General features: G+C 41.7%; 3 protein-coding genes across 4 annotated transcripts in view; 1 reads left to right on the forward strand and 2 right to left on the reverse strand.

The window, feature by feature from the left end:
* The window catches only part of RFC1 (replication factor C subunit 1), a 41483-nt gene extending 40238 nt beyond the window's left edge, over positions 1 to 1245 (reverse strand). The window contains exon 1 of the mRNA XM_063337082.1: positions 1137 to 1245. Coding sequence (XP_063193152.1) covers positions 1137 to 1139 — 3 coding nt within the window. The 5' untranslated portion in view covers positions 1140 to 1245. The remainder of the gene's footprint in view (positions 1 to 1136) is intronic.
* RPL9 (ribosomal protein L9) overlaps positions 1 to 27186 on the reverse strand; it is a 219691-nt gene that overhangs the window by 184989 nt on the left and 7516 nt on the right. The gene's annotated exons all lie outside the window — the stretch shown is intronic.
* Positions 474 to 26935, forward strand: KLB (klotho beta). Of its 2 annotated transcripts, none has more exons than XM_063337085.1 (5): positions 474 to 531; positions 15964 to 16471; positions 20688 to 20956; positions 23001 to 24144; positions 25942 to 26935. In XM_063337085.1, exons 1-5 carry the CDS (start codon positions 484 to 486, stop codon positions 26301 to 26303), a joined length of 2331 nt encoding a protein of 776 aa, XP_063193155.1. In that variant the 5' UTR covers positions 474 to 483; the 3' UTR covers positions 26304 to 26935. The 2 variants fall into 2 exon arrangements, with proteins under 2 accessions (XP_063193155.1, XP_063193154.1); XM_063337084.1 differs by lacking the exon at positions 474 to 531 and adding an exon at positions 7305 to 8140.

A 27186-nucleotide genomic window follows, 5' to 3' on the forward strand; every position in this document is an offset into this window, starting at 1 on the left:
CTTCCCTCTAGCAAACTGCCAGACATTGTGTGCTGTGTGACATTCAGTAGGACACTACATTGAGGGAGAAAGCCTTTGTCCCAGGAAGATGGGAAAAGAGGAAGCAAGACTTCCAGTAAGATGCGTTTTCTGAAGAGGGGCAGGGATCAGGAGAGGCAAACTTGTCCTCATACATCAATTTAAAGTCATCAGCCATCCCCAACAAACTATGAAGACATCACAGTTTAATAGTTTCAGGTTTCTTAGTGGTGGCAGACCTCCATCAGTACTGTGAAAGACTCAGATGGTATTGCCCATCATTGCTGAGCATCATGTGTGAGATAAAAAAGAGGCTAAACTCTATGGAGAGTCCAAAACCAAAGTGGAACCTAACTGGCTTTGAATGGCATTTGTAGCTGAGCCAATAAAACATCTGCACAGAGACACCGCCTGAGTAGAAGCAAATTTATCTGAGCAGAGGCAAAGAGGGGACACCACCTTATAATGGCTGCACCAGCGAGCAGCACTTTGGAAAGTACACACACAAAACAGGTATGTATTTCTATTTACAAACTTTTTACACCCTATTTAGGATTGCATGCTTCACTATTTGTAATCAAGTGTCGCACTTCCAGACTTTTTAAAGTTCTTTTTTCCTGCTACTTAAAACTGTTTTTCTGCAAATATTGCACACTGTCCAACTGGCCAGCAGAAACGCCCTCGCGGTGTGCTTTTACTGAAATTAAAGGCAGAGTTAAAACTTCGTCAGACTGCGTTCAGAGAGGGGTTAGCCCGACCACCTCCCCCCACCCCGACAAGCCCCCATCACCCGTTCTCGGCAGGGCGGCCGGAGCGTCTCAGACCTTACCCCTCGGGGCAAGGCCACAACCGGGGGCACTTCCTCGGCCGCGGGGTTTATTTCCATGGCACACCGCAGGAGCCGGGCCTCGGCGGCCCCTCAGGGCGGGAAGCGCGGGAGGAACGCCTCTCCCCCGCCGCCTCACGGCGCTCCCGCCGCGGCCGTCCTCAGAAGACAGGCCCCCGGCCGGGCAGGGCTCGGCCCACTGCGGGCCCCAAGGGCCGGGGGTCCGCGGGACGCTTTCTCCCCTCCCTCCTTCCCTCCCCCGGTGTGGGGAACCGCGGTGCGGCGTGCTCACCATGGCGGCGGTTTATCTCGTTTAGCGGGATGCCTCCATGCCACCCACCCCCCCGCCTTCGCGCCAACTCCGGCAGGCCGGCGCGCGGCGCTGCCGTCACAGCCGCGACGGGCGGGGCGGCGGCTTCGTCCCTCCTTGTCCCACAGAAACACACAACTCCCACTCCTGCGGGCGTCAAGGACTGTCCCCGCCCTGCAGCGGGGGTTTAACCGCCATAAACCGCTCCGCTGAAGCGCGGCGGGAGGCGCGGGCAGGCCCTGGCCTGCGGGGAGAGGGAACGGGCAGGGGAGGTCGCGTCAAAATGGTGAGCGCGTGTCTGCGGCAGCTCTGAGGGGGAATAGGTGCGTCCGCGGTCACGGCTGGCAGCCTCAACTGTCCTAACAGACCACTGAACAGTGCCGGGCCTGCCATCGTTTTTATCACTTTTTAATGCACTGAGGCAAACGAAGCATCCTAAATACGTGGACAGCTTGTAGCACAGTAGTGCAGGCCCCGCGAGTCAGGTCTGAGTCAGCATAGCACATACCGACATTTCCCTGTAATAAACCTCTGTTGGTCCCTTCTTTTGTCGTCCCTGGTGGTGCAGGAGTCGTTAGACTTTGTTTATGGTGTGTTGTCCCATGCATTAAGGTTGAGGCGAGCTCGCAGGCTACAGCTGAGGAGTCCTGAGAGGCACTGGAGAGTTACGCTCCATCTTCACCAACGAATGTTTGATTTCTAATCAATTTCTAATGAAATCTTGCATGTTTTCTTCCATATTTTTTTCTTCTACTTGCTGAACACTGGGAGGGAATAAACATGGGCAAACAAAAAAAAAAAACACTGTTCCCCTCTCAGTAATTACTTGTCTGGTGTTTAGATTCTGCCAACCTACTGAATCTCTAATTATTGCTAGTCTTGGAGAAGAAAAGGGGGGACAAACATAATTTGCGACATTAAAAATATTGCCATTGATTTAGAAAGCCATTCTAAAAAAAAAAAAAAAAAAAAAAAACCAGGCAAGAGAGTACATGCTCAATTTGTACTTGTCTCGGTGCAATTTCTAGTGCTATCATTTTATACCTTCTGTATTTAATTCAGTTTCTTCCTCTTTTTTTTTTTTCTTCAAGAACAAGAGACTGTCTGTTTGATAGCATGGTCAAACTCCAGCAAAGATAATTACGTAGAGATAAAAGTCAGATCTTTTTATCCAATCCGAGAAAACATGAAAGTTAATGGTACCTATTGCCATTCCTGTTTAGTTCTTTAAATTGCACTTCAAGTAATCGTAAGACCCTCTTTGTATAGAATTTGCTGTTGTTCTTTTATGAATGCACATGCTCAAGTGGACTCATATTTTCAACATTAGCGTAGCTTGTGAATTGGTATTTCTGTATAAGAAACGCATGACAGCAAGCAAGCAAACGCAGACCCACAGCACAGGCTGTGCTTTTCGGCCTGTTTTGCAAGGTATTCCATATGCACTCAACTATAATGGCTATGCAAACAAAGCCGGTATCACTTTAGAAAAACATCTCCAGTGATATGTTTGTAGTTACGTATTGAATTCTATTATGTAATTTTTAAAGCCGTGCGTATTCCTGGTATCAGAACTAAAGAGTAGTTAAAATGGCTGATGTTTGTAAGAGCCAGACAAACTGTTTAAATAATGCTAAAAGAATTATTGCAGGTGGTTATCTCTATTTGTAGTTGATAAAGCTACCGACAATAACATCCAGCAGAGCAGTATCTGCTTGTGGGCTTGTGACATGTTCATCTTTCTTGGAAGGTAGGAGTTTAACCCTTTATGAAGAGATCAGACTGAATACCTGGAAGGACTATAATTCACTCCTGGGTGTAGTGGGGAGACAGGGGATACCTCTGTTCCTACGTTCACGGCTGTGAAATCACTGTAAGTGGGAAAAACCTTGCTCTGCCACGGGAAACCAAACTGAATGCTCATTGTATTGTGATGCGCTTTGCAAGATAAAATGAAGGCAATATCTCTTTTGAGTCTATAATTGATCATGGGTCATGTTTTAAAGGCATATTACCCAACTAAAAGTACAGCTTTTTAAAAAGCAGCTAAAGTACACTTAATATCATTACACAGTTTACAACTAAGACATATAATTTAAAAAAAAATAGACTTGTTTTCTACCTTTATGAAAATCACAGACTGTTTGGCTTTTTATGTTAATATTTTCCAAAATACACTTAAAAATGAAATATTAACTCTTGAGCTTGTGATACTTTCCTCTATTGAACAAAATCCATCCTACTGTTATTATTAGTGAAGGCTTTGTCTTGCTTATTGAGAGAGGAGGTTGTTCATAAGAAAAATACATTTTCTTATGTTGAGAAATAAAAAATAGATTAGTCTGTTTTCTTTTTGTTAATATTTTCTTGTTTATTTTCAGATTTTTATTTATCGACATGTTCATACAATTTTGGAATTGAAGTCAACTTTTATGGCAACTTTTGAAGCAATGTTTTATTTACTGCTGTGCACGGCATATTTTGAATTATTTCAAATGTAATTGAAGTATAAAGCAGATATGTGTAACTTAACACTGACATACTTTTGAAGTCCATAAGGCGTGTTTCTCACATTTTTTATGGGACAATACACTTTGATCATTTAAGAATTTATAACCGAGGAGAGAGGTTCTGAGCTTCTTATGTGTCCAAAGGACCTCTGAGGTTAGGGATTGCCCTAAAGAAATACAGTATGGTCATGCTGAGATGATTAGGAAAACACAACAAAAATATGTTTCCTGAAATTGAAGTTTCAGGTTAAATTCTGTATTTTTTCATAGCATTAATAGACATTAAAATACTCATTTGCTAGATGGTAGGCTCTATTTTGGAGGAATCCTGTAGGGGATATTATGCTTACTAGAGTCTCTAGTAAAGAAATCAAATTTCTCTCACATTGTAGAAACAGGAATTAGCATTTTGTTGCAGACCAAAAATTCCCAAAATTCTTTGTAAGTCTGTGGTCTAGTTTCTATGTACATTAGGCTTTCTATAGTATCCATCACAATTATGTGTCTTTAGCAAAGACTTGATCCCATCTCAAACAGGTTTTGCTGTATAAGGTAAAGGTATAAGGTTAAGATAAGTGTTTGGTTTGCATCACACTGTTGAGGGCAATTACATAAGTTGTGCTTTTTTTGAGCACCTACCACTAGTAGATCTGAACAGCTGATGTTAATGTAAACATTACTCTTTTTTTGAACGAACTTTGTCTTTAGGTCTTTTCTCTCTCTTCATTTGCATATCTAGGCAGAATGAATGTGTCTTAACTGGGATACTCAGCCTAACATTGCAGACATTCGAAACTCTGCTCCTTTCCACCGAGGTCTCAAGCAGATCAAACCCCAGGTTTTCAAGCTGAGCTGCTAAAACAAGGAGAATACATACTCAATGGTCGAGTGAAAAGTTGGTTTCATAGTTTGAATCACTTGCGTTGGCAGAGGCAAGGATAAAAAACAAAATTTGGTAGCTAAGAATTGAACTGCATAAACATTAGTCTTCCCAACTACCATGACAGTAATGGCAAGCACCCTGGAGACCTCAGTCTCTCCCAGCCTTGCTTCGTTCTGAAATCAGATTAATTAAGTGCATGGCTGGAGGCAGGAAATCATACTGACGTCCACGTACAGCATCAGGGTTGGAGCCTGTCCCAACTCTGCTGCTTGAGCTAGTGGAATAATGAATTCCTCCTCCTTCCCTCGCTTCTCAGCAGTCCCTGATCACATCTCACTCGTCTGTGCTAATTGTTTTCCAAATTAACAGTCACAGTGTTTCCGCAGTTCTGCTCAGCTAATCAAAACCTCCTTCCAAATTCACGTCACTATACGACTCTCATCAGTTAAATTGTTTCCTCTTTAACTTTATCAAGTATCTTTATAGCCCAAATAGTTAAATATGACAAAGCAGTAAGAAACTGGGTTCAGAGTCTTGTACTGGAAAACATTTTCAAACCTTGATTATAGCATGCTCCCAGTCACATCAGTAATAACGAAAGAAATCCAGTTTATAACTTTGTCCAGATCGAGCATCTGGGAGCACAAGTGTCTGCTGCACCTTTCACATCTCATGCAGGTGCAACACATTGTCTGCAATAAGATGCCCGTGGTACTAACTCTGCTGTAGCTGGTGGGGAGAAGCCTGTTGTCTTTACCTTGTCAATACATAGCCCTGGTGTTACGGAGCTGTTGTGGGTGCTTTGAACTCAGACTTCCAGTAATCATGGTAACTAACTACTTTAGAAGCATAGCGGCATCCTTAATGACTCATATTTGGGTTTTGTTTCATAAAGTACGATACATAACAATCAAAGCTTTTAAATGTTAAAATAGAGGGATTATGTTAATGCAGTAACTATCCCAATTACCATTTAAAAATGCTGTTCCCTAGAATAAAATGGAACATGAGCGTACATACTGCAGACCAACTTGGTACAGTCCCTGTCTACGCCTGTCTTTCCCAAACTGCCTTTGGTAGGATCTTTACTGAGAAGTATGGATCAGTTATACCAGGTACTTGAGGGAGTGCTGGATTAGTTATCTTGGGCAGATTCATTTTAGATGTGTGGCTGCCCCACCAGCAGAGATCTGCAGTGCAGAACAACATAGAATCATAAAATAGTTTGGGTTGGAAGGGACCTTTAAAGGTCATCTAGTCCATCCTCCCCTACAATGAGCAGGGACATCTTCAACTAGTTCTGTTGCTGAGAGCCCCACCAAACCTGGCATAGAATGTTTCCAGGGATGGGACATTTACCACCTGTCAGTGGGAGGTTTCCTCTTCATCTGTGGTGAAACTGTTTCTTGTAAAGGCGCTGCAGAGAAATGCTGCAGACATGCATTCAGGTAGATGTTTTGTTGTTTATCATAGAAACAAATATATAAAATGTCTTTCATCTTCCGTTGCCTTAATCAACTTCATTGTTATATAAAGGTGTGACGGAATGGCGTTGTGCAGTGTTGGGTAAGGACACTCAGGCAGCCTGCAGGCAGGTTCTCATAGGTAGCAGGAGCAGTAAGGCGGTGGTAGCCCAGCAGTCCACCTGGACTTTCATGTCATACATGCCAGCAGGGCTAATTCATCCAGGCAGAGTGCTATACTTAGGTGTTAAGTTATTCCCATGTTCAGATTTCAGTGCGTATCTTTCTTGCATGTGAAGGTACTGCACATTGCTGTCGTGTCCCATGAATCTCTTCAGCAACTGTCATCTAAGTGTGGATACACTTTATACTACTGTACCTCAAGAAAAGCAAAAATGGCAGGCATCAGTCTTCCTGTATTTAGTAAATTTACCGTTATGTCAACATGTGTAGTTTTGCTGTAATTTCAAGTATGTTCAAAGATGAAATTATATTGTGTAACTGCTCTGTAAGATATTCACGGTGCTGATGCCCCAGATGTGTATATACCAAGATTGTTAAATTAATCAATACTGAAATAGCATCTTTCAGGGCTAATTATCTGTGCTAATTGTTTTTATTTGAAGAAATCCAGGGAAATTGCTTAAGGACTGGAACAGACCCCTGTTAATTTTGTACTGCTGCTGTACAGCAGACTTTTATATAGGATAGAAAAACAGTTGCATGTATTTGAAAGAAATATTGACTTGGATTGTGGTTTTATGTAATCAGTGGGATTTGCATATCTCTCTTATCCGCAACAAAATTTCCCATGGGTCCAGGGAGAATTTTTCAGCAGGAGTAGGATATTTGAGCAGGACAGGACTGAGGAATGGCACACTGGCCTTCCAGCCACCCAATTATACAGAAGGATAAATCGCCTTTTAATTGGAGACTGTGTAGTCTGAATGATTTTTCAGCCATGTTTCCTCAAAATACACCTGTATGAGGAATTAAGGATGTGATAGCTTCTTAGCACCCTCTGGCACCTGTATTCTCCCACCTGAATGGCCAAGCTTTAAATAATGATGAATTTGTTACTAGCATTGATATTGTTCAGGCAACCTATTTTCCTGCAATAAGAAGCCAGCTAGGTTGTCTCAGTGGTCATACAGAGGCCACCTCCCTAAAAATTACGCCGTTCTCTGACTCGTTCTAGGTCTCACAGTTCAGGCTAATCATTGACAGGGCTTTTACGATCACAAGGTTTTAGTGAAGCTCTGATAAGACACTCCAGCAGTTCGTAGCAAATGAAGACAGTGTGCACGGCGGGGACTCCAGCAAATGAATGGATTTTTTTCACCATCATTGAAGGAAATCTGACTTTTAACACTGATGCTATAAACCGGCATTATGTGTGGCCGACGACTGGAGAGGTTTGTTGCATTTTGGACGTTAGTTTTTATAAGGATGGTTTCTGGGCTTGCTGGAGAAGGAAGATCTGTGTGGAAAAAGGACCCCAACTTCAGCCCTGTGAGTGAAACACAGATGTTTTTGTATGACACGTTCCCCAAAGAGTTTCTCTGGGGTGTAGGGACGGGGGCTTTCCAGGTGGAAGGCAGCTGGAGGAAGGACGGGAAAGGCTCCTCCATCTGGGACCGCTTCGTCCACTCGGAGTTCAGGGATGCTGACAGCACAGATGCCTCCAGTGACAGTTATACCTTCATGGACAAAGATCTGTCTGCTCTGGAATTTTTGGGAGTTTCTTTTTACCAGTTTTCAATTTCATGGTCAAGGCTTTTTCCCACTGGAGTGGTAGCAGCTCCCAATGCAAAAGGACTCCAGTATTATAACACCCTTATTGACTCTCTGCTCTACAGAAATATTGATCCTGTGGTTACACTGTACCACTGGGACCTGCCCTTGATGCTGCAAGAAAAATATGGGGGATGGAAAAACGAATCAGTAATTGATATCTTCAATGACTATGCCACCTTTTGCTTCCAGACCTTTGGGGATCGTGTTAAGTATTGGATTACAATCCACAATCCGTATTTAGTTGCTTGGCATGGGTATGGCACAGGTATTCATGCTCCTGGAGAGAGAGGAAAAATAACAACTGTCTACTCTGTAGGACACAATTTGATCAAGGTACGGTATAGTAAGATTTTACACTGATCTTGCACGGCCACGGGAAATGATGGGAGAAATCAATCTGGAAAAAAAAACATCAAGGAATGTGAAAACACCGAGAGATAACCCTCAACTAAGGCAGTCTTTTTTTTTTAATCCTTGTATTGATTTTATTGTTGTTGTCACAACACCTGACTCAGTAATTACTTCTTTTAAAGTTCTTGTTTATTATTTTATTTAAATTTGATTTTGCCTATTATTTTATTTAAATTTGATTTTGCCTACAAAATCTGGCTACTAAAGAGCATTATTGTCCTTCTTTATTCTTTTCATTTAGTTATCAGCTGTTTTCTACAGAATTACAAAACAAAAAGGCTTGATCTCATGATCAGTAGCTTCAACAGCTGCAGTACTGGGTCCTAAATTCGTGGTATTCTTTCTATGGGAAGGCCAAAAAGAGAAATCTGAAGTGAGTCATATTTTTTAAGGAAAAAGTGCAGATGTTGTTCCTGGTATTCTCAACATCATTACAGAGATTACAGCGTCTCCTCTGATCGATTATGAATTTCATTCTACAGAGTAGCTAGTTCCTATGCATAGGAGATTATATTCTTATTTTCTCTTGCGATAACTTAAAACAATTTCCAATAACAGCAGCTTAAGGTAAGAATTAACAATATCAATAAAGCATATTTTTTTTCATCTGTAGCCCTCAAAGTACTTTACAGATCAGGTCACTATCCTATCTCTGTTTGATAGAGCAGCTAGTATAATTCCTCCTGCTCACACTATTCCTATCTGTCACAAAGAGAATTTTTCTAAGTACCTACCATACATTATAAATGCAATTAACAAATAAATCAGAATGTATTTGTCCTACAGAATGCAGTATGCATGTGGGAAAAAATTAATTGCCAGAGTAGTTAAAAATATTCTGCAACCAACCATTTGTATTTCTTATTTTTGCTTCTGGGCTTGAACCTGCAGAACCTCCTTTTTCAGAAAATTCACACTGCAGTCAATAGAAGTTTTACACACAGAAAAGTCATCGAGCATCCTGAGTTATTAACTGATGTCAGACGTAGCACAAGAATGATTTAACTGTAGAAATTTGTGAAGCATCTCAACGAGAACTGATGCTCAATCTTTCTTTTTATTTTCAAGTGCTACATAAAGTAATATATGTAAAAGATACAACTTAAGTTTGCAGCATTGCTTGCCTGCGTTTCTGAGTGGCACAATCAAATCTAGGGTACGAACTAGGCAGTCTCTGCATTTTCCCACTCTGTAAAATCCGTGTGAGTGGCACACAGTACATAGGGAGCAACGACTCTGCTGAAGAGTTCCAGGAAGCCAAGCACAGCTGGGTCTGATATACAAATTACTCACCAAATTCCTTGGTCAATATTAATTAAATCTGAGACCTGATCTAATAGTTCATTCTAGCTTTAAAGTCTGTGAATCTGAGTATAAAATCAATCACTTCAATGAAAGAGTTATGAGACTCTCAGCAACACACAATCCATTAACTAGTTTTATATTATTTTGGGGTAGAAATTATTTTCATGTTGTATCTTTCTTACAGCCCCATGAATGTTACCTAATGTATTAGCAGTTCTTTCCTGTGGTGCTGTAAAATTTCTGGAGACTTTAGGTCTTCATGAAGAATCTCAAATTTGTAGTAATGTATTTGAGGAACTGGAGTTTGATGTTTGAGATTGGAGGTAGAATGGAAGCTCTTGAGGTACCAGTCGACATGAGTCAACTCTTCTGAGATATGTGTGTGTATGTATATATAAAATTATTTTTTTTTCTTAATAAAATGTAATTAAAGCCAGTAATTCCACAAAGCTATAGGTGGTATTATACGTTTCAAGCCAACTAGCCAGAATCTTTCTCAAAGGTTTCTGTGGGTATCTGAATGTTCAGTGTTTTTAGTATTGTTGACAATACTGTATTAATATAATGTATTGATGCACAATCAGGATTCATGTGTTGTGAAATGGCTCACTTTTGAGAGGCAGGGAATGTTAGAAGAATCTCTCTTTAAAGAGATTTAACATGGCTTTTTATTTCAGGACTGACATATGCAAATCTGTTTCTCAGACATTGTATTATGGCTACCTTCTAATTTACCACAGCAAACCAAAAATATCCTCCCAAAAATAAAAAAAAAAAAAAACCAACAAAAACATGAGGTTTTGGCAGTGTGAGGCAGACCCTGTTAAAGCTGTTGAAAAGATTCCCATTTATGTCAGCGGCTTTAGGAAGAGTCACTTTCTTGTCCATGTCAGGGGCGTCATTTTTGGACAGTCTGTTGAAAGACAATATTCTCCGTGTTGCCCTGTGTACGTTACCAGGTCCACCCACGAAATATGCTGAGCAGGAAAAACAGGTCTGTAATGCTCAGAAGAAACTAATCTGGGCACCACGCTGTTACATCGCAAATTGCTGAGTAATCATTCTCAACCGTTTTTGTAGTATCTTTGGATAAAGCAAATGAGGCGCTCTCATGAGTCCTACTTGTAGTTTCCTTTACCAGTGTGCTGTTGCAGTTGCGGTGTCGTGAGAACTAGTCACCATTTATGTAAAGGAGTGCTTTTATGTGAAACATCAGTCATAAACTGAAGCTAAGTTCCATAGAATCACAAAAACAATACAACAAACCATAAACCTCTCCTTTTTTGGACTTTGGATTATTTTATTGTAAGTACAGTTTCCAAGTTGCTGGAGATTTTTGCGTCTCTAGAAGAGGGCTGATGAAATTTCTCTTAATTTTAAACTACCAATTTTAGTAGACTAAAGAAATCCAACATCTTAAAACTCAAATAATTGGCTGGCGTAAGCAAAAAGTCCATGCATTTTAGAACTGATTAAAAAATATCTGGTTCCGTGAATGAATTCAGGCAGGTAATTAGGTAGATAATTGTCTTATTAAGACTTTTCAACAAAAGTAGGATTGTTCTGTCTTCACCAGGCCCCAGAGCCCTATGGTGTTGGCCAGCACAAGGCATTGCAGGTGTTGTATCGCCTAATACACGTGCTTTCCTTCTGTGCCTTGCATTCTTCTAAGGGAATGCCCCAGATACATCTGCTTAAGAGACAATCCTGCCTTTAACATGGGTCTTGCTATTGAAGACCCATAAAGAGGGCTAGTGAATGCGGCAGCAAAGGCTGCTGAGCAGGGTGCTTAGCAGATCCGCGTGGGGAAAATAATCCACACAAGAACTCCTCAAAATTTCAATTAAAAAAACATATTTGCATGTTACTATATACGCTCTTCATACACAGAGGGTAGTAATTGCTATTGATCGTTTTAAAGGACCTGACACTACTTCCATGGAAATTAATAGGAAATTTGAAGTTTGATGCTTATGAATTATAAATTGCTAAGGGGTTCACTTAGATAGATCTCCATTCAATTGTATGATCATTATGGCTAACACGAGGAGCCTGTGGAACCTTATACCAGATGGAGAGTGGCCATCAAAAGTGTATCTCCTGTATTCATTACAGGAGACTGTACTCCACAGAAGCAACATTGGAAAACAATTAGCGACAACATGTAAATTGCCATGCAACATTTGAAAAAGGCATCCAAGAAGGTGCAAAACCTACAGGCTTGCTCTTGAGGCAGTTGTCATACTGAGGCAGAAGAGAAAATAACTGCACGCAGAAAAGTTAGCTGGATTTCTTTGATTTAACAGTGAATAAATCTGACAAGAAGCAAGAAAATATAAAGCAGATGAATCGTTGTGGATGGAGCTAAATGAGATGTATACCCGATATATTATTACCATTTTGTCTGGGTCTAGTTATGTTCTTTTATACTTAGATTAAGGTTTGCAAAGATCACAAACTGCAGACCAAGCTGTCTTCTTTTCGTCCTCTGTATCAGTGCTCTCCAGGCAGTTCTGCCTTTGCTATGTAACAGGCAGAAAGGGGATTTTTTTGTTTTTTCCTGTTAAAGATCATTCACACTCCTTTCCATCTGGCAGAAAACCCCAGGAGAAAACTGCCAGAGTAACATCTCCCTAAAAATTTTCTTCATGAGCACACCTTCATATCACATACCGGGAAAAGGCAATAAATTGCCTTTCAGACATGGTGTCTCCATATAGATCCGTCACGGATCAGGTTCATCTCTGTGTCCAGCTCTTCGGTAGCTCTTGCTGTGCCAGGATCTCTGCATGGACACTGCTGTCTTTGCGGTCTTGGGATGAGCATGTCGCAGAGAAGTCCCATAATTCATTCTCCTCAAAAACAAATTTCTGCGGAATGAATGGAGAATAATTCTTATCTCTACATCCAATCAGACCCTTTCTTCTCTTCCTCCAAAGAGGTCTACGTTCTTCAGCATCTACAAAGATGAAGCTACAGCAGTGATGATGTAAAATTCAGCACTGATTTGCACTTTCTTTGTATGATTTGTCATTTTCAGGTTAGCTTTCTTACATTTCTTGGAAATCATCAGGAAAAATACAATCCAAATGCAAGATGGTTAGCATACAACAAATTTGTTAGTAAGGCCTCACTCCTTCAAACCACCCTCTTAGAAATTTAGTTGCCTACATCTCAAGAGCCCTTTTTCCTTCACAAGGATTGAGCTTCAGAGTCAGTCTGCAAAGTGAGGGCTTTAGCTCTACTAACTACGTGGCACCTTTACCACAGACCAAAAGGGCCTTGAACTGAAATATACTCTCCAAATCAGCCAGACAAACCTGCCCTTTGTCTAAAGTGATGTTTAACACCATCATCAGCAGAAGTCTCTATTCTGACTCTTCATGGTTTAAAAGCCAAACAGTTAAACACAAAACCAGAATCATTTTATTAGCGTTTTTTACATCCTCGTTTTCCTAAATGTTCTTGCTCTCCAGCATGCAAAAATAACTCCATATACCCCTGACATTGTTTTGTGTGCTTATTGCTGAGACTTTCAAGGAAAATTGCTTGACTTCAGCGTATCTTAAGAATGTGAAAGTACTGGCTTTTTAACAGTAAATTCTTTGTGTATGTACATGATAAATTACAGGATCAGAGTTCAAGGAGTATGAGAATATTTCCAGAAGAGAGGAGGACAATACATTGTCTTGATTTTATTACATTGACTTATTTATCCTTTTACAGGGTTAATACTAACTAACTTAGCACTCTCTGTGACTTTCAAGTCTATGGAATAATTTCTATATTAATACCAGGAAAATATGCTGAAATTAATGTGTCATACGTATCTAGAATAAATACACAATATTGATCCTGCTTTCACTGTGTACTTAGCCTTGACATTTGTCCTTGATCTGACAAGGAAAGTGAAAGATTAGGGATTAAACTCTAACTGAAAAAAAGATTAGTCAAGATTTACTCAAAATAGCCAAACTGATGTATGATACAGCTTTTAAATTGATGCCTGTTTCATATGTGGTCTAACAAAACAGATTATATTAATCAGTTCGTTCCATCAACAGTAGTTTGCACTTAGTGAACACCTTCCATCTGAGAATCTTCAGCTGCTTTACAGATAATTAACAACTCAAAACAGAATTATAGGCAAGCAAATGCTATTGTTTCTACTACCTCTGTAAAAACCCTCCCAATTCTCTACTGTAGACAATATTTTTAACAGTAACTTTACTTTTTTCTAATCAACCTCTTGAAGGTGCATATGAATACAGTGAGTTGTCCCTGATTGTCTTTTACCTGTCGATATTGCATTCTAATTAGATGCGGTTTTTTGGCAAAGCCATTTTTCTCCGCTTCACCTAGAAATGTGTGATTGCTGAGGTTTACCTGGTGCTGTTTGTCATGCGACTCGCCACTGTGCACAATACAGCTGACCTCAGCAGGGTTTTTCTTGTTGAGCCAACACAACCATATACCTTTCATTAAACAGTGGAGTTAGTAGCCTGTGTCTGGGGAAAAAAAATATACTAACCGGGTGAGAAATCACCAAAGGCTGAGAACAAAGCAAGCCCCAGCGCCCACCCCAGGCTAGACCTTCGGGAGAGGACAGTGAGGGTAACTGACGGGATGGCACCGGCCACTTACATTTTCTGATGAGACTGGTAAGAAATCCGTTTTATAATATTTTAACTGTATCTTGCAGTTTGCCTCATGAGTAGAATTTTGCTGACTTCCCTTTTCAGCTACAGAACCTGCATTTCAAAGGTTAATGTTACTTTATCAGTATTTTCAGACAGACCTTGAACAAATGTTACGAGCGTGACCTTAGAAACCATAAACAACTGATACATAAAATTTCACAAACTGTAATTCTTCGGTACTCCCTAGCTTAACCAAATACCTACCTGACATCAGGTCTTTTGTTTTTTTTAAACTGTCAAGGCTGTGTGTTTCTAGATAAATTAACCGAAATTATTGGCAAAGATAAGCAATGCTGTTTGGCTTGGTAAATGATGGCAGTCTAACTCGGCGCTCCGAGTGTTTCACAATGCTTCTCAATGTTTTTTCTGGGTGCAAACAGTTATTTTCTTTCCAGAGTATAAAGCCACACTTCAGGAATAAGGTAAACCCTGAGTTACTTGACAACTCCTCAGCTGGGAGAGCTCAGCTCCCCTCCCCTGTGCCACATCCTCTGGCATGACTCCCGCTGCGATCCAGAGTCCCCCTTCTCTGACATCCCAACTCTCCCCTTTTCCTATGGGACTCTGACAATGCTAATGGTTCCTCAATCTCCCATGTGTTCCTTTTTTTTTGTGTGCAAATTTTGACTGCTGTATTCTCTTATTTAAGTAATTAACATGACATTTGAAGGTAATTCTGGTGTGTGACAATGTTACACTTTCTAAAACATGATGATAATCAGAAAAATGGAATTAAATCGTGATACAAGGTATGCTTTCATTGTCGCTAACACAAGTAACAAAACTTCTGTCTGTCCTGGGCAGGCATTATTTGGCGGATTATGAGTACTAAAACATGCCATACCCGATAGAACTTCTGAGGTACTGCTGCCAAATTTCCTTTTAAGACCAAACTGTTGTTGCTCTCTCCTTAATACGAATAAGCTGCATTCTGTGCTGTTGCATGTACTGTCAGAAAAGTTGTTATTATTATAGCAGCTTCAAAGAAGAAATGAACTAAAATTCTGGATCAAAATTCTCACACAGAACTGTGAAACTTGACATTTGGGTTCAAACTTTGCAGCTGGGTCCTTTCTCCAAGGTCTTACATTTAGGGACTCTGCAAATACCAACAGTTGAACGCTTACTCATATGATCAGGCCAGACTAAACCACATGGAAGTGTATCCCAAGAAGAGGTGGATATGGTTTGATCAGAGTAAATATAGGTGACCCCATGGCACAGAGCAGTTAACAGCACAGGGCCAACACTGACAAAGGAAACATCATTTGAGATGCGGAATTTATGGAATAATTGTCAAGGCGGTTTAAAATTTTAACCGTACCAGCAATCACTGCTTGACAAAGAATGACCTAGATGGGACTGTCTAGATCGCAGGGTTCAGATCCCACCATTAACAGCTGTTTAGTCCCAAAGCATCCATGTAACAGCTATTCACATCCCTCTGGGGACCTCTCATGAAATTTACACCTATGTTAAAAGGCAAAAAGCCGCAGCTCTGATGTGTCATAAGAACAGCCCGCATGAGATACTAAGCAATACCATCATCTTGAGGTACCTTGCAGTATGACAGTAATTGCCCATTAGAACTGTGCAGGGTAATTAGCATGCCTCAACTGTTTGTTAATATTTCCGTAGTAGCCTGCAGTGAATCAGATACAGCTCCCTGCCTGTGGAGCTGCTGACACACACAAAGATTTATTTCAGAGCTACAATTAAATGCTATTTTTCTCTCATCAGGCTCATGCAAAAGTTTGGCATAACTACAAAGAACGCTTTCAACCATATCAGAAGGGGATGATGTCCATAGTATTGGGATCCCACTGGATCGAACCTAACAAATCGGAAGATGCTTTGGACATTTCTAAATGTCAGCAGTCTATGGAGAGAGTTCTCGGGTGGTTTGCTAAACCCATCCATGGGGACGGCGATTATCCAGAAGAACTGAAAAATGAATTCTTGTTTTTGCCACGCTTCACTGAGGATGAGAAAAAATACATAAAGGGAACAGCAGACTTCTTTGCATTTTCCTTTGGTCCAAATAACTTTAAACCTCCAAACACTCTGCCAAAAATGGGACAAAATTTGTCGCTCAATTTGAGAGAAGTACTGAACTGGATTAAACTGGAGTACAACAGTCCTCGAATCTTGATTGCAGAGAATGGCTGGTTCACGGACAGCCATGTGAAAACAGATGACACCACAGCCATCTACATGATGAAAAACTTCATTAACAAGGTTTTACAAGGTTTGTACACTAGTTGTTCGATTTTCAGAGAGCTTTTAAAGATCATTTGATGTTTAGCTCTGTAATGATTTAATCGTTTTTTGAAAGAGATAATGGCAACTAAGTTAATTATTAATTATTTATACTGCATGAGTACAAGTCATGGATCATGATCTACTGGTGCTAGGTGTTGTACAAACACAGAAAAAAACCATAGTCGCTGTCCCAGAAAGCTAAAGTCCAACATCTGCATTGGATTTTAAAACTAAGTGCACAACTGTGTCAGAAATTAATGAAAGCAAATCTATTGGATATCACTTTTCACTGCTGGCAGCCCAACTGTAAAACCTTTGTGCAGGTACATACCTTGACAGCAGGAAAACAAGACAGTGACTACAGACTGTCATTGCCATGCTGGGGTCCTGCTCCAACGGAAAATGCGCGAAGGAAATCAGCAGGAGAAGAGGCAATCATTCTTCAGGATTATTGCATGCCAAACAGAGATAATATGTTTTAATAACACACTTCTAATCTTAGTATTTGCCCTTCATAAAGCCAGTGTACAGGGGTGCTCTCTGAAGGCAATGAAATACATATATAAACGCTGCTAGTACCTAAAGCCCCTGGAAAAACAGTATTTCTTTTCCTCCTCGCCCAGTTTGTAGGTTCGGTGCTGGGAGAGGGACGGCAGCTGCTCCCGAGAGCCATCCTGCCAGCAGGCTGCCCCGCTGGCACACTGCAGTGATGGGGTGGCTCAGATCCCTTTACAAAAACCTTTCTTATCCTCAGAAAAGGGAAAACATGAGTAATCATTTACTTGGACACCAAGTCAGGGAGTACTGTGTCACCAAAAAAGTTAATTAAGCTTCTAATGAAGACTTTCCAGATATATTTAAAGTTGGCTCAAATTGTAAACTTCACATAGCACATCTGTGTGATATGCCCTGCCTTTTCCAGATGTTGAGGAAGTTACATGCCAGTATTTGGTCTATGATATTTTAAATACTGCCTTGACACAGCAGGAAAGTCTAGATGCAGGCCTGGATTTGGAGGTGTGGAACAGGGAGATTTCTGGACACACATGAAAGAAAATCCATAGCATCTTCTTTTTTTGAATCGTCTACAGCAGACCGGGCTGTAATAACCATCCATGGATTCAAACTTCTGAAATACTTGGTCAATGTTCAACCAATGGCTACTTCTCAAGAATTGCCATCTACATTTTTATGTATGCAGATGCTTCAACCTCTGCTTCAAAATACAGGATTACCTCTTAACTAATGCATTTTTTTGTGAAGCAAACTTTAATTTGTCTGATCAGGAATAGTATTTGGAACATCCTTTCGTATTTTTACTTACAGATAAGTCAGGTATAAATTTGCTGTTTGCAGCAAAATCTATTAGGTCATGTTAACCTCAAAACATCATTTATACGGGCCAAATTGTGATGGGATGGTGGCTAAGACAGCACGTAACAGGCTATAAGGAGCTATACTCTTGTGTGTGTACAAGCAGAGTGCTGTAAACTTTGCACTTTATGTCTGTAACTCACGGCGCTGTGAGTCACGAAAATATGTGATGTATAACATCACTGTCGCAGTGAACTGACGCTGATTACGATATAAGGATGCAGTTTAAACTACAGCTCCCGAGTGGCACACGCATATGCCTGTCCATACTGAAACCATTCTGCAGAAGGACTCCAAGGCTCCCCCTATAGCAGACACACAAATGCCTTGAGATCTCCTTCTGTGGATGTCACCTCTGGTGACACAGGCAGCTTAATTAACTCCTGACCTCGTCTACCTTCAGCCCCGTGTTCTTGCCCCCAGCCGTCGCCTTGGGTTTTAGGATGATTTTCTCATCCCCACTCCAACACTCAGTGAGGATCCTGACTTCTCTTTCTGCCCTCTCCTTTCGCTGTCACTGCAGACATACTCTCACGCTGATCCAGAGGATCTCTGCCTATTACCCACCTATTAATTCTTCTTACCACAAAATATGCATAAAATAGTGCTTTTTTACCTACCCATTTAAACAGCCAAAAATTCTCATCTAGGCACGCGCTGTCTCAAGTAACACGGCATCTTTTGCTCTGGCAATCAAACTTAGCCGCCATCCATTTAGTATGCTTCCAGAAAAAGATATTTTTCTCAGTTGTCACTTATGCTGTCCCAATACATCTACTTCCATTTGTTCCACCTTCCTCATTGCAGGCATGAAGTACTCATCTTTACTTGCAAGGCCCTTCTGGCCTATCTCTTTATCCTCTACATCATTCTCCACCTCTGCATTTTGCATTTGATATTTTCAGACATTTTTGTACTTTCTCCCATGGTATCCCTGATATTTAGGAGTTGCTTTTCTTGATAATACATGCCACTTTATTGCTTCGTCACATTCCCTCATCTCCTTACCAGATAGAATCATAGAATCATTCAGGTTGGAGAAGACCCTTGGGATCATCGAGTCCAACTATCAACTCTAGTCCACAAAGTTCTCCCTTACACCATATCCCTTAACACCACATCTAAACGAGTCTTAAACACATTCAGGGATGGTGACTCCACCACCTCCCTGGGCAGCCTATTCCAGTGTCTGACCACACTTTCTGTGAAGAATTTTTTCCTAATGTCCAGCCTAAACCTACCCTGCTGCAGCTTGAACCCATTCCCTCTTGTTCTATCGCTAATTACCTGTGAGAAGAGACCAGCACCAACCTGTCTACAGTGTCCTTTCAAGTAGTTGTAGAGAGTGATGAGGTCTCCCCTCAGCCTCCTCTTCCTCAAACTAAACAGTCCCAGCTCCTTCAATCGCTCCTCATAAGATTTATTCTCCAGGCCCTTCACCAGCTTCGTTGCCCTCCTCTGCACTCGCTCCAGCACTTCGACATCTCTCTCATATTGAGGTGCCCAGAACTGGCCTTGTCTGTTAGCTTCTCATATACTTACATTGCAAGCTCGTGGGCTTTCTGATTTCTTCATCCAGCCGCTAGTAAAATATCACGCTTGATGAAGACAGTACTGCTGGGCACCTCGTTACTCTGCTGCGTGAACACAAGCCCTGTGCCAAACTGCCTCCTGCTGAAGTTGCAGCGTGGTGTGACTAAGGCAGAGAAGTTCAGTGGAAATATAAAATGATGCAAAGCGAAATGTTCTGAGAAAATAAGGCAAAGCAATGCTGGGTGAGAAGAGAGCTTTAAATCAGAATACTTCGTCTTTATTCCTTGGCTCGCTCTTAGTGGGCTGCAGGTAAAATTCGGCTGTCCATCTGGCTGTGTCACAACCCTCAGTGACCCCACTTGGTCACTGCTTTGCCCTTGATACTCCAGCCCTTATAAGGTTAACATGAGGACTTATCCGGCGTTCTTTCCTAGCTTAAAGCTGGCGACAGGCAGCTAACATGACTGAGCATGGAGTTTGGACTTTTTCTTCCAGGCTGCCAGCTGGCACATGCTGTAAGTGGGTAACGAACGTTGTTGTTAGTTGGGGTCCAGTGAGAAGCTGCTTTGGAAGTTCTGCTGGTGAATCGGGTTCCATGTCCAAGAAAGCAGCCATTTTGTCATCTTTCTTGTATATTGTATGTAAAAGATTATATGTATACTCCTTTGCAAGATGGAGGGACGTTAAGATTGCCTGAAGAAACACACATGTGCTGCACCCATTCTGTGAATAAATCAAGCACTTCAATCTCTGGGTTGATCAGCCCAGCTTCTTCTGAAGTCATTATGTGTCCCATACCGACACATTTAATTTTTCAAATTAGAAGGCTGAATAGACATTCCTAAATGTTAGAGCTTGCAGAGGTCTTTCAAATAAAGGTAGAGCAATAAAAGAGCGTTTCAGCTTCATGACAAATACAAAGGCACAAACTAGATCAGCTGTTGCACCCTTCATTTTTACTCATGATTCTCTAATTTTATTGATATTACTTGAAATCATCAAATGCAACTTAAAATCCGGATGTGGCATAATATTTCATGTTTCCTCAAAGCACAAATAAAACATCCTACAGTAACTTAATTTAAGGAACCAGTGATGTACCTATTTTTAATGAATAAGGACTAAGATATATAACACCTATCACAGCTTTGCAATGAATTACAATGGCCGATAACCCTATGAGCGTTGAGAAAACCCTCAAGATTTTAAAGTGAATAGACCTTTCTCATAAATATCCCTTATATATGTTAGAGTCCTAAATATAAGACTCATGGATTTTACTTTCTCTTACGCAGCTATTAAATACGACAACATCGATGTGTTTGGTTACACAGCCTGGTCACTCCTTGATGGCTTCGAATGGCAACATGCTTACAACATTCGGCGTGGATTATTTTATGTAGATTTCAAAAGCGAAAAAAAGGAAAGGGTTCCCAAGTCATCTGCACTTTATTATAAACAAATCATACAAGAAAATGGCTTCTTCCCAAAGGAGTCTACCCCGAGCTTGCAAGCTCAGTTCTCCTGTGACTTCTCCTGGGGTATCACCGAGTCTGTTCTTAAGGTAAGTGTGAATTATTGGAAAGATGGCTGGAGGCAGAGCGATCAACAACTTTACTTTGTGAATAAATGACTGTGTACAGCACCTTGCGTTCAGGAATCTCGGTGCACACTGCAAACAAGTTAAGCCTAGCCATAATTGCATAGGTTCAGTTCTGTGTACTTCACAGGTTTTCAGGTGAGCTAGTCACGGAGTGCTGGGTGCTCCTGCAGGAGCCGTTCCAATTCTGGCCCTCCCTCTGCTTGCATCTCCATGTGGCAGATCAGATCAGGAAATTTCAGACCAAGAAGTTGACCCCAACCGATTGTTCCCGGGTTATTTTTCAACCAGGGGAGTTTCCCAATACAGCTCGCAGTGTGGCCATAGGGATGCCTACGACAGCGTGACAGAGAGGGTGGCACAGGGCAGGGTGGTTATGCTGGTGGCAGCAGAGCAACCCGCAGGGTCAAGGTCTCGTCTGAAGCTACTGAACAAGGCAGGAACAGATTCCTGGGTTGAGGCTGCCTCTAAGTGCCACTTGCACAAGTAGTAACAAGCCATTCTTTAAAAAGACTTATACCACAGGTGAAAATAAACATCAGCACACATGGCTTTTATCACCTGAGCTCAATTTGAAAACAGATCATACCACCTTTTTTCCAGATTGCTTCCTACAGTATCTATTTCTACTTTAAATGTGGTAGATAAGCTAACCGTAACTGGTGAGGCCACATCCAAAGTACTGTGTCCAGTTCTGGGCCACCCAGCTCACGAAGGACAGGGAACTGATGGAGAGTCCAGTGGAGGGCTACAGAGATGATCAGGGGACTGGAGCACCTCTCTCATCAGGAAGGGCTGAGGGACCTGGGGCTGTTTAGCCTGGAGAAGAAAAGACTGAGAGGGGATCTTATCTATATCTAAAGGGCAGGTGTCAAGAGGATGGGGTCCAACTCTTCTCAGTGGTGCCTGGTGACAGGACAAGGGGCAACAGGCACAAGCTGGAACACATCTCAACATGAGGAGAAACTTCTTTACCCTGAGGGTGGCAGAGCACTGGAACAGGCTGCCCAGAGAGGTGGTGGAGTCTCCTTCTCTGGGGATATTCAAAACCTGCCTGGACACATTTCTGTCCAACCTGCTCTAGGTGACCCTGCTCTGGCAGGGGGGTTGGACTAGATGATCTCCAGAGGTCCCTTCTAACCCCTGCCAGTGTATGATTCTGTATGTATGGCTAGTGCTGGGATACTCTTTTTGCCATCACGTAAAGATAGACAAACATCAGCCTCAACAAAATAACAGCAAAACTCCATAATTTAAGCTATTCACTAACAACCATAGGAAAAAAAAAAAAAAAAAAAAAAAAGGTAAAGCTTCTATATACTTTGCTAATCATTCTGAGGAAAAATACATAATGGAAAAGTGCATTTTCTTTAAAAAATTCAGATTTAATCTAAATATTTTGAACTTCACTATATTGTATTAAGAATCCTACAAAAAATCTTTTCAAAAATTACCCGGTGCTACACAGGATACACTCTGTGCTAGCCTTGTTTACTAGTAGATGATAGTAAAGATAGAAATAATATTAAAGGCTACCAACCGTTTATGTCAGATGTTTGCTTAGGCAGAAGGACTGCCAGTAAAACCAGGGAACAGCGTGCCACAGTTTCACAAGGCTGATCTCAGCAGCAGTGCCAGAATAATCCGTGCCTGCCTCACATACTCCCCCGCGGCTTGTTCTCACCACCCAGCTGCCTGAGAACTGCTCTTTGCATGACCACGGAGTGAACTCAACCCAGGAGATCAGGGCAAACGCCAGCGTGTAGCTGAATAGAGAGTGCGATTTTAATGTTTTCCGTAGATGAAGGAACAGAACGAGTAGGATGACCACTAGCACAGACAAAGCCTGTATAGTCCAGCCTGTTATCCTCTTCCCCTTGGAGCATCTAAGCGGGACCTCCTGACATCCAGCACTACTCCTACAGCCGAACACAGGCAGAAGTGCAGACTACAAGCAGGCATTTGTTGAATTAAACCCCGTTCTAACATACCGTTTTTATTTTCACAGGCAGAATCCATGGCTTCCTCACCGCAGTTCTGCGATTCCAGCCTGTACCTCTGGAACATCACAGGAGATGGGCTCCTGCACAAAGTTAAAGGGGTGAAGCTAAAAACCCGACCGGCACAGTGCACGGATTTTGTCAGTATTAAAAAGCAACTCGACCTCCTGGAAAAAATGAAAGTCACCCATTACAGATTTGCACTTGACTGGTCGCTAATTTTACCCAATGGAGATTTGTCAGTGGTCAACAGGCAAGTTCTGAGGTATTACAGGTGCGTGATTAGCGAAGTACTGAAGCTCAACATTCAGTCCATGGTCACCTTATATTATCCGACTCACGCCTACCTGGGCCTGCCGGCTCCTTTGCTGCAGACAGGAGGATGGCTGAACAAGTCTACCGCCTACGCTTTTCAAGACTATGCAGCTTTGTGTTTTCGGGAACTTGGCGATTTGGTCAAACTTTGGATTACAATAAACGAGCCTAACCGGCTAAGCGATGTCTACAATAGGAGCAGCAACGATGCATACCGGGCAGCACACAATTTATTAATAGCACACGCCATGGCCTGGAGAATATACGATGAGCAGTACCGGTCCTTGCAGTACGGCAAAGTGTCCCTGTCCCTGCACTCGGACTGGGCTGAGCCTGCCAACCCCTACTTTGAATCGCATTCAAAAGCTGCCAACAGGTTTCTTCAGTTTGAAATAGGCTGGTTTGCTGACCCCATATTTAAGACTGGGGACTATCCAGCTACCATGAGGGAATACATTGGCTTTAAAAACAGAAAAGGCCTCTCGTACTCTTCGTTGCCATCTTTCACAAGCGAGGAAAAGCAGCTCATCAAAGGTGCAGCTGACTTTTACGCGCTGAATCATTTCACCACCAGATTTGTGATTCACGAACCTCAGAATGGGAGCCAGTATGAATTTGATCGTGACATCCAGTTTCTGCAGGATATCACCCGCCTGAGCTCCCCTTCCCGTTTGGCTGTGGTGCCTTGGGGAGTGCGCAAAGTTCTCAAGTGGATTAAAAAAACCTACGGTGACATCGATATTTACATCACAGCAAACGGAATAGATGACCAGTCCTTAGACAATGATGAACTTAGACATTATTACTTGGGAAAATACATACAAGAGGTTTTAAAAGGTGAGTATATGATAGATTCAGGTTCTTCAGAGCCATTTCCATGGCACAGAGCCAGGCATTCCGTAAGCAAGCACCTCAGACTTGCCCCAGAGAGAGCAAGCAGCTCTGGTTGAGATGCAGGATCCGGCCTCCTGAGGGGCCTGATTCTTCAGGTACGCTGGGGCAGATACAACACAAAGCAACAGCATCAAGCCCTCACATGAAACGCAGCCACAGCTGCTTCCAGTTGAAACCATGTGAGAAGTCATCTGGGCATGCATGTACAACAGAGTAGTTCTTCAGAAGTTAGTAGGAGATGGCACTTCAGACCAACAACTCCCAAGAGACAACTCTAGTTTCTACTGTACAAAGAAAGGCAGGAGCCTCTTTACTTGCTGCTGAACTAGAGTCACTGGACAGGAAAGCACAAGCAAGTCCAAGGAGACCTGGAGGGACAAACAGAAGAAATACGGCAGGTCACCAGATTTTTAAGCAGCTGCTGTTGAAGGGAGAGTCAAACTCTAGTTTCTGTTCCACTATTTGCTTTCTCCTGTGCACCTACAGAAATCTAGTTCTTCAGGGACAAATCAATAGCAGTTATGGGGGTAGAGGACAAAAACGTTCAAGGCAATGATCTTCAGCAATAATTTAGCGTATGAGAAATACTGCAGGGGCCTCACCCTTCCCATCCCTCTTCCTCCAACCAAATGTTAGAAGGAAAGCAGCAAGCCACAGGAGACCAGAAAGGCCTCGGTACCTGAACCACGCAGCCAAAAGGAGAGGTGCAATACATCCCTGCCCTCACCGCTCCCTATCCGTGAGCACTAGTGACCTCCCCGACCAGGACGTGGGGTGCCTCAAAGCTCTTCTGAAGCGCCTGTCCCCAAACATAGTCTACGTATCCTGGTTTCTCCTCTCCAGGAGCTAGCTACAGAGAAAATGAGACAGGTCTTACTCATGGCTAAAGCATGGCTTTGGATCACTTTTAGACACCAACAAGAAACAGAGCATTCCTCCTCCAGTGCTTACTTAGCTCTTTCTCTATTACTATGGGACTAATGAGCATTTGCCGATTTATTTTCTGTGCTGATTTCACATTGCAAACAAAGGAACAGTAAGTTGTTAAAGGAAGTAAATTATTGAAGGAAAAGGTTGTTTAAAGGGCACTCATGACAGTATTCCCATTTTAATTTTCAGGCAGCGTGATGCTTTACAGTACTCATGGAAAGATCCCCCCAGTTTACAACTTTCTTGCTTAATCTGGGTCACACACATCCCTGACTATTCTGCTTACACATGAATCGGAGAGATGTTTGCTCACCAAGGACTGCTATTTATGATTTAATTTTCACCCAGCGCTTGGGTGCAGCAGTATAACCCAGAGTCATGCGTGCTGCGGGGCTGAGCAGCTGGGTTTGGAGCAGGGCAGGAATTTTTGGGAAGCTCCTCTCATGGCACAGATGAGCCGCTGCTGCCCTCGAGTCGCTGCAGCTGGATTTAGCCAAGAACAGTGTCCGGCTTTTCCCAGCAAAGCAAGTTCCCAAGATCTAACGCTCTTCAAATCCGTATTTCACAGCGTAGGTCCTGAAAATTCCCAAATTCTAACTTTTATTAAAACAATGATGCATTCTTTCTACTTAATTAACACAGTGGGAGCCAAGTACTGTTAGAAGGAGTAAGTAAATATTTTATGGTGCAATTATGCTTTTTAAATTGATAGATTAATCATTTGAAATCTGAACTTATTACCAGAAGGTCAGCAGGTCATGCAAGGTTTTATTAACAACATTTCTTCTTTTTTTTTTCTCTCCTTTGCAGCATACTACATTGATAAAGTCAAGATTAAAGGCTACTATGCATTTAAGCTGACTGAAGAAAAATCTAAGCCCAGATTTGGGTTCTTCACTTCAGATTCAAAAGTCAAGCCTTCAATAAAATTTTACAATAACCTGATAAGCAACAATGGCTTTCCTGCTGACTATTCAGTCTGCGACCCCCCCAACCAAGAGAGGCAGTGTAGCTTCTGCTTGTTTATTTCTCAGAAGAAACCATTAATCTTCTTTGCCTGCTGCCTTTTCTCCACCCTTATCTTGCTTTTAACCATTATTGTTTTTCACAAAAGAAAAAGAAGAAAACGTTTTAAGGCAAAAAGCATCCAGCACATCTGTTTTGTGTTCTAAAAAGGGGGCACAAGCCCACTTTCAGCGAGATCCATCACCGTTTGCATTCTACAGAGGACGATGCAGATCAGACAACTGTAGAAAAGCACTACGCGAGTCACTCCAGTCACACACACCAAGCGTTTTGTTGGAAAACACAAAGTAATTGTATGGACAGGAAGAAGAGCTGCGACGACATTTCTTTCTGGTGAAATTACTTTTACCCACCTTCTGTATGTAAAATTTGTCTATTTAAAAAAAAAAAAGGAAAAAAGAAAATTTTATGACTCTCCTGTGCGTTGGAATAACCTTTCAAACAGTTTGACTTGAAAAGAGATATTAAGCTGTGAGAACTGAGATGCACTTTTCTATGGACCTCTTTGGACCAAAGCGTCTTGTGATGCATATTCATGTTATAAACGTTGTTGAGCATGAAACTGCAGTTGTTAGGGTTTACGAATAAAAGTGTTATTAAAACCCACAAACTTTCAGCTAGGTACAACACCAAGAATGAAATGTGCTGGGCCAGTTTCTGAAAATACCTCTAACTAAAAGAATGAATCCAAGTTAACTCCACTATCGACCAACATACCTGTCTCTCTTACACACTGGATGAAGTAGAGATCAGATGTTAACATTTTAAACAAATGGAACTGGACCCACAGGAGACAAGTGAAATTAATACACAATCACTATTTTTCATCTGCAAAATGGGGCAGCCATAAAAATTTTTACTAGCAGAGAACATCAATGTAAATAGTAACTATTAAGTAACTATTCGAGAGCACGATACATAATTCTAAATTGCACTTCTTCATAGAAATAAATATATATTATCATCTTAGCTCTGGTAAAGTGCCAGGGCAAGCCATGGGTGGGAAAAAAACGTAAGAGTTTATTGCTA

This window comes from Chroicocephalus ridibundus, chromosome 5 (assembly GCF_963924245.1).
Source record: "Chroicocephalus ridibundus chromosome 5, bChrRid1.1, whole genome shotgun sequence".
Lineage (NCBI taxonomy): Eukaryota > Metazoa > Chordata > Aves > Charadriiformes > Laridae > Chroicocephalus > Chroicocephalus ridibundus.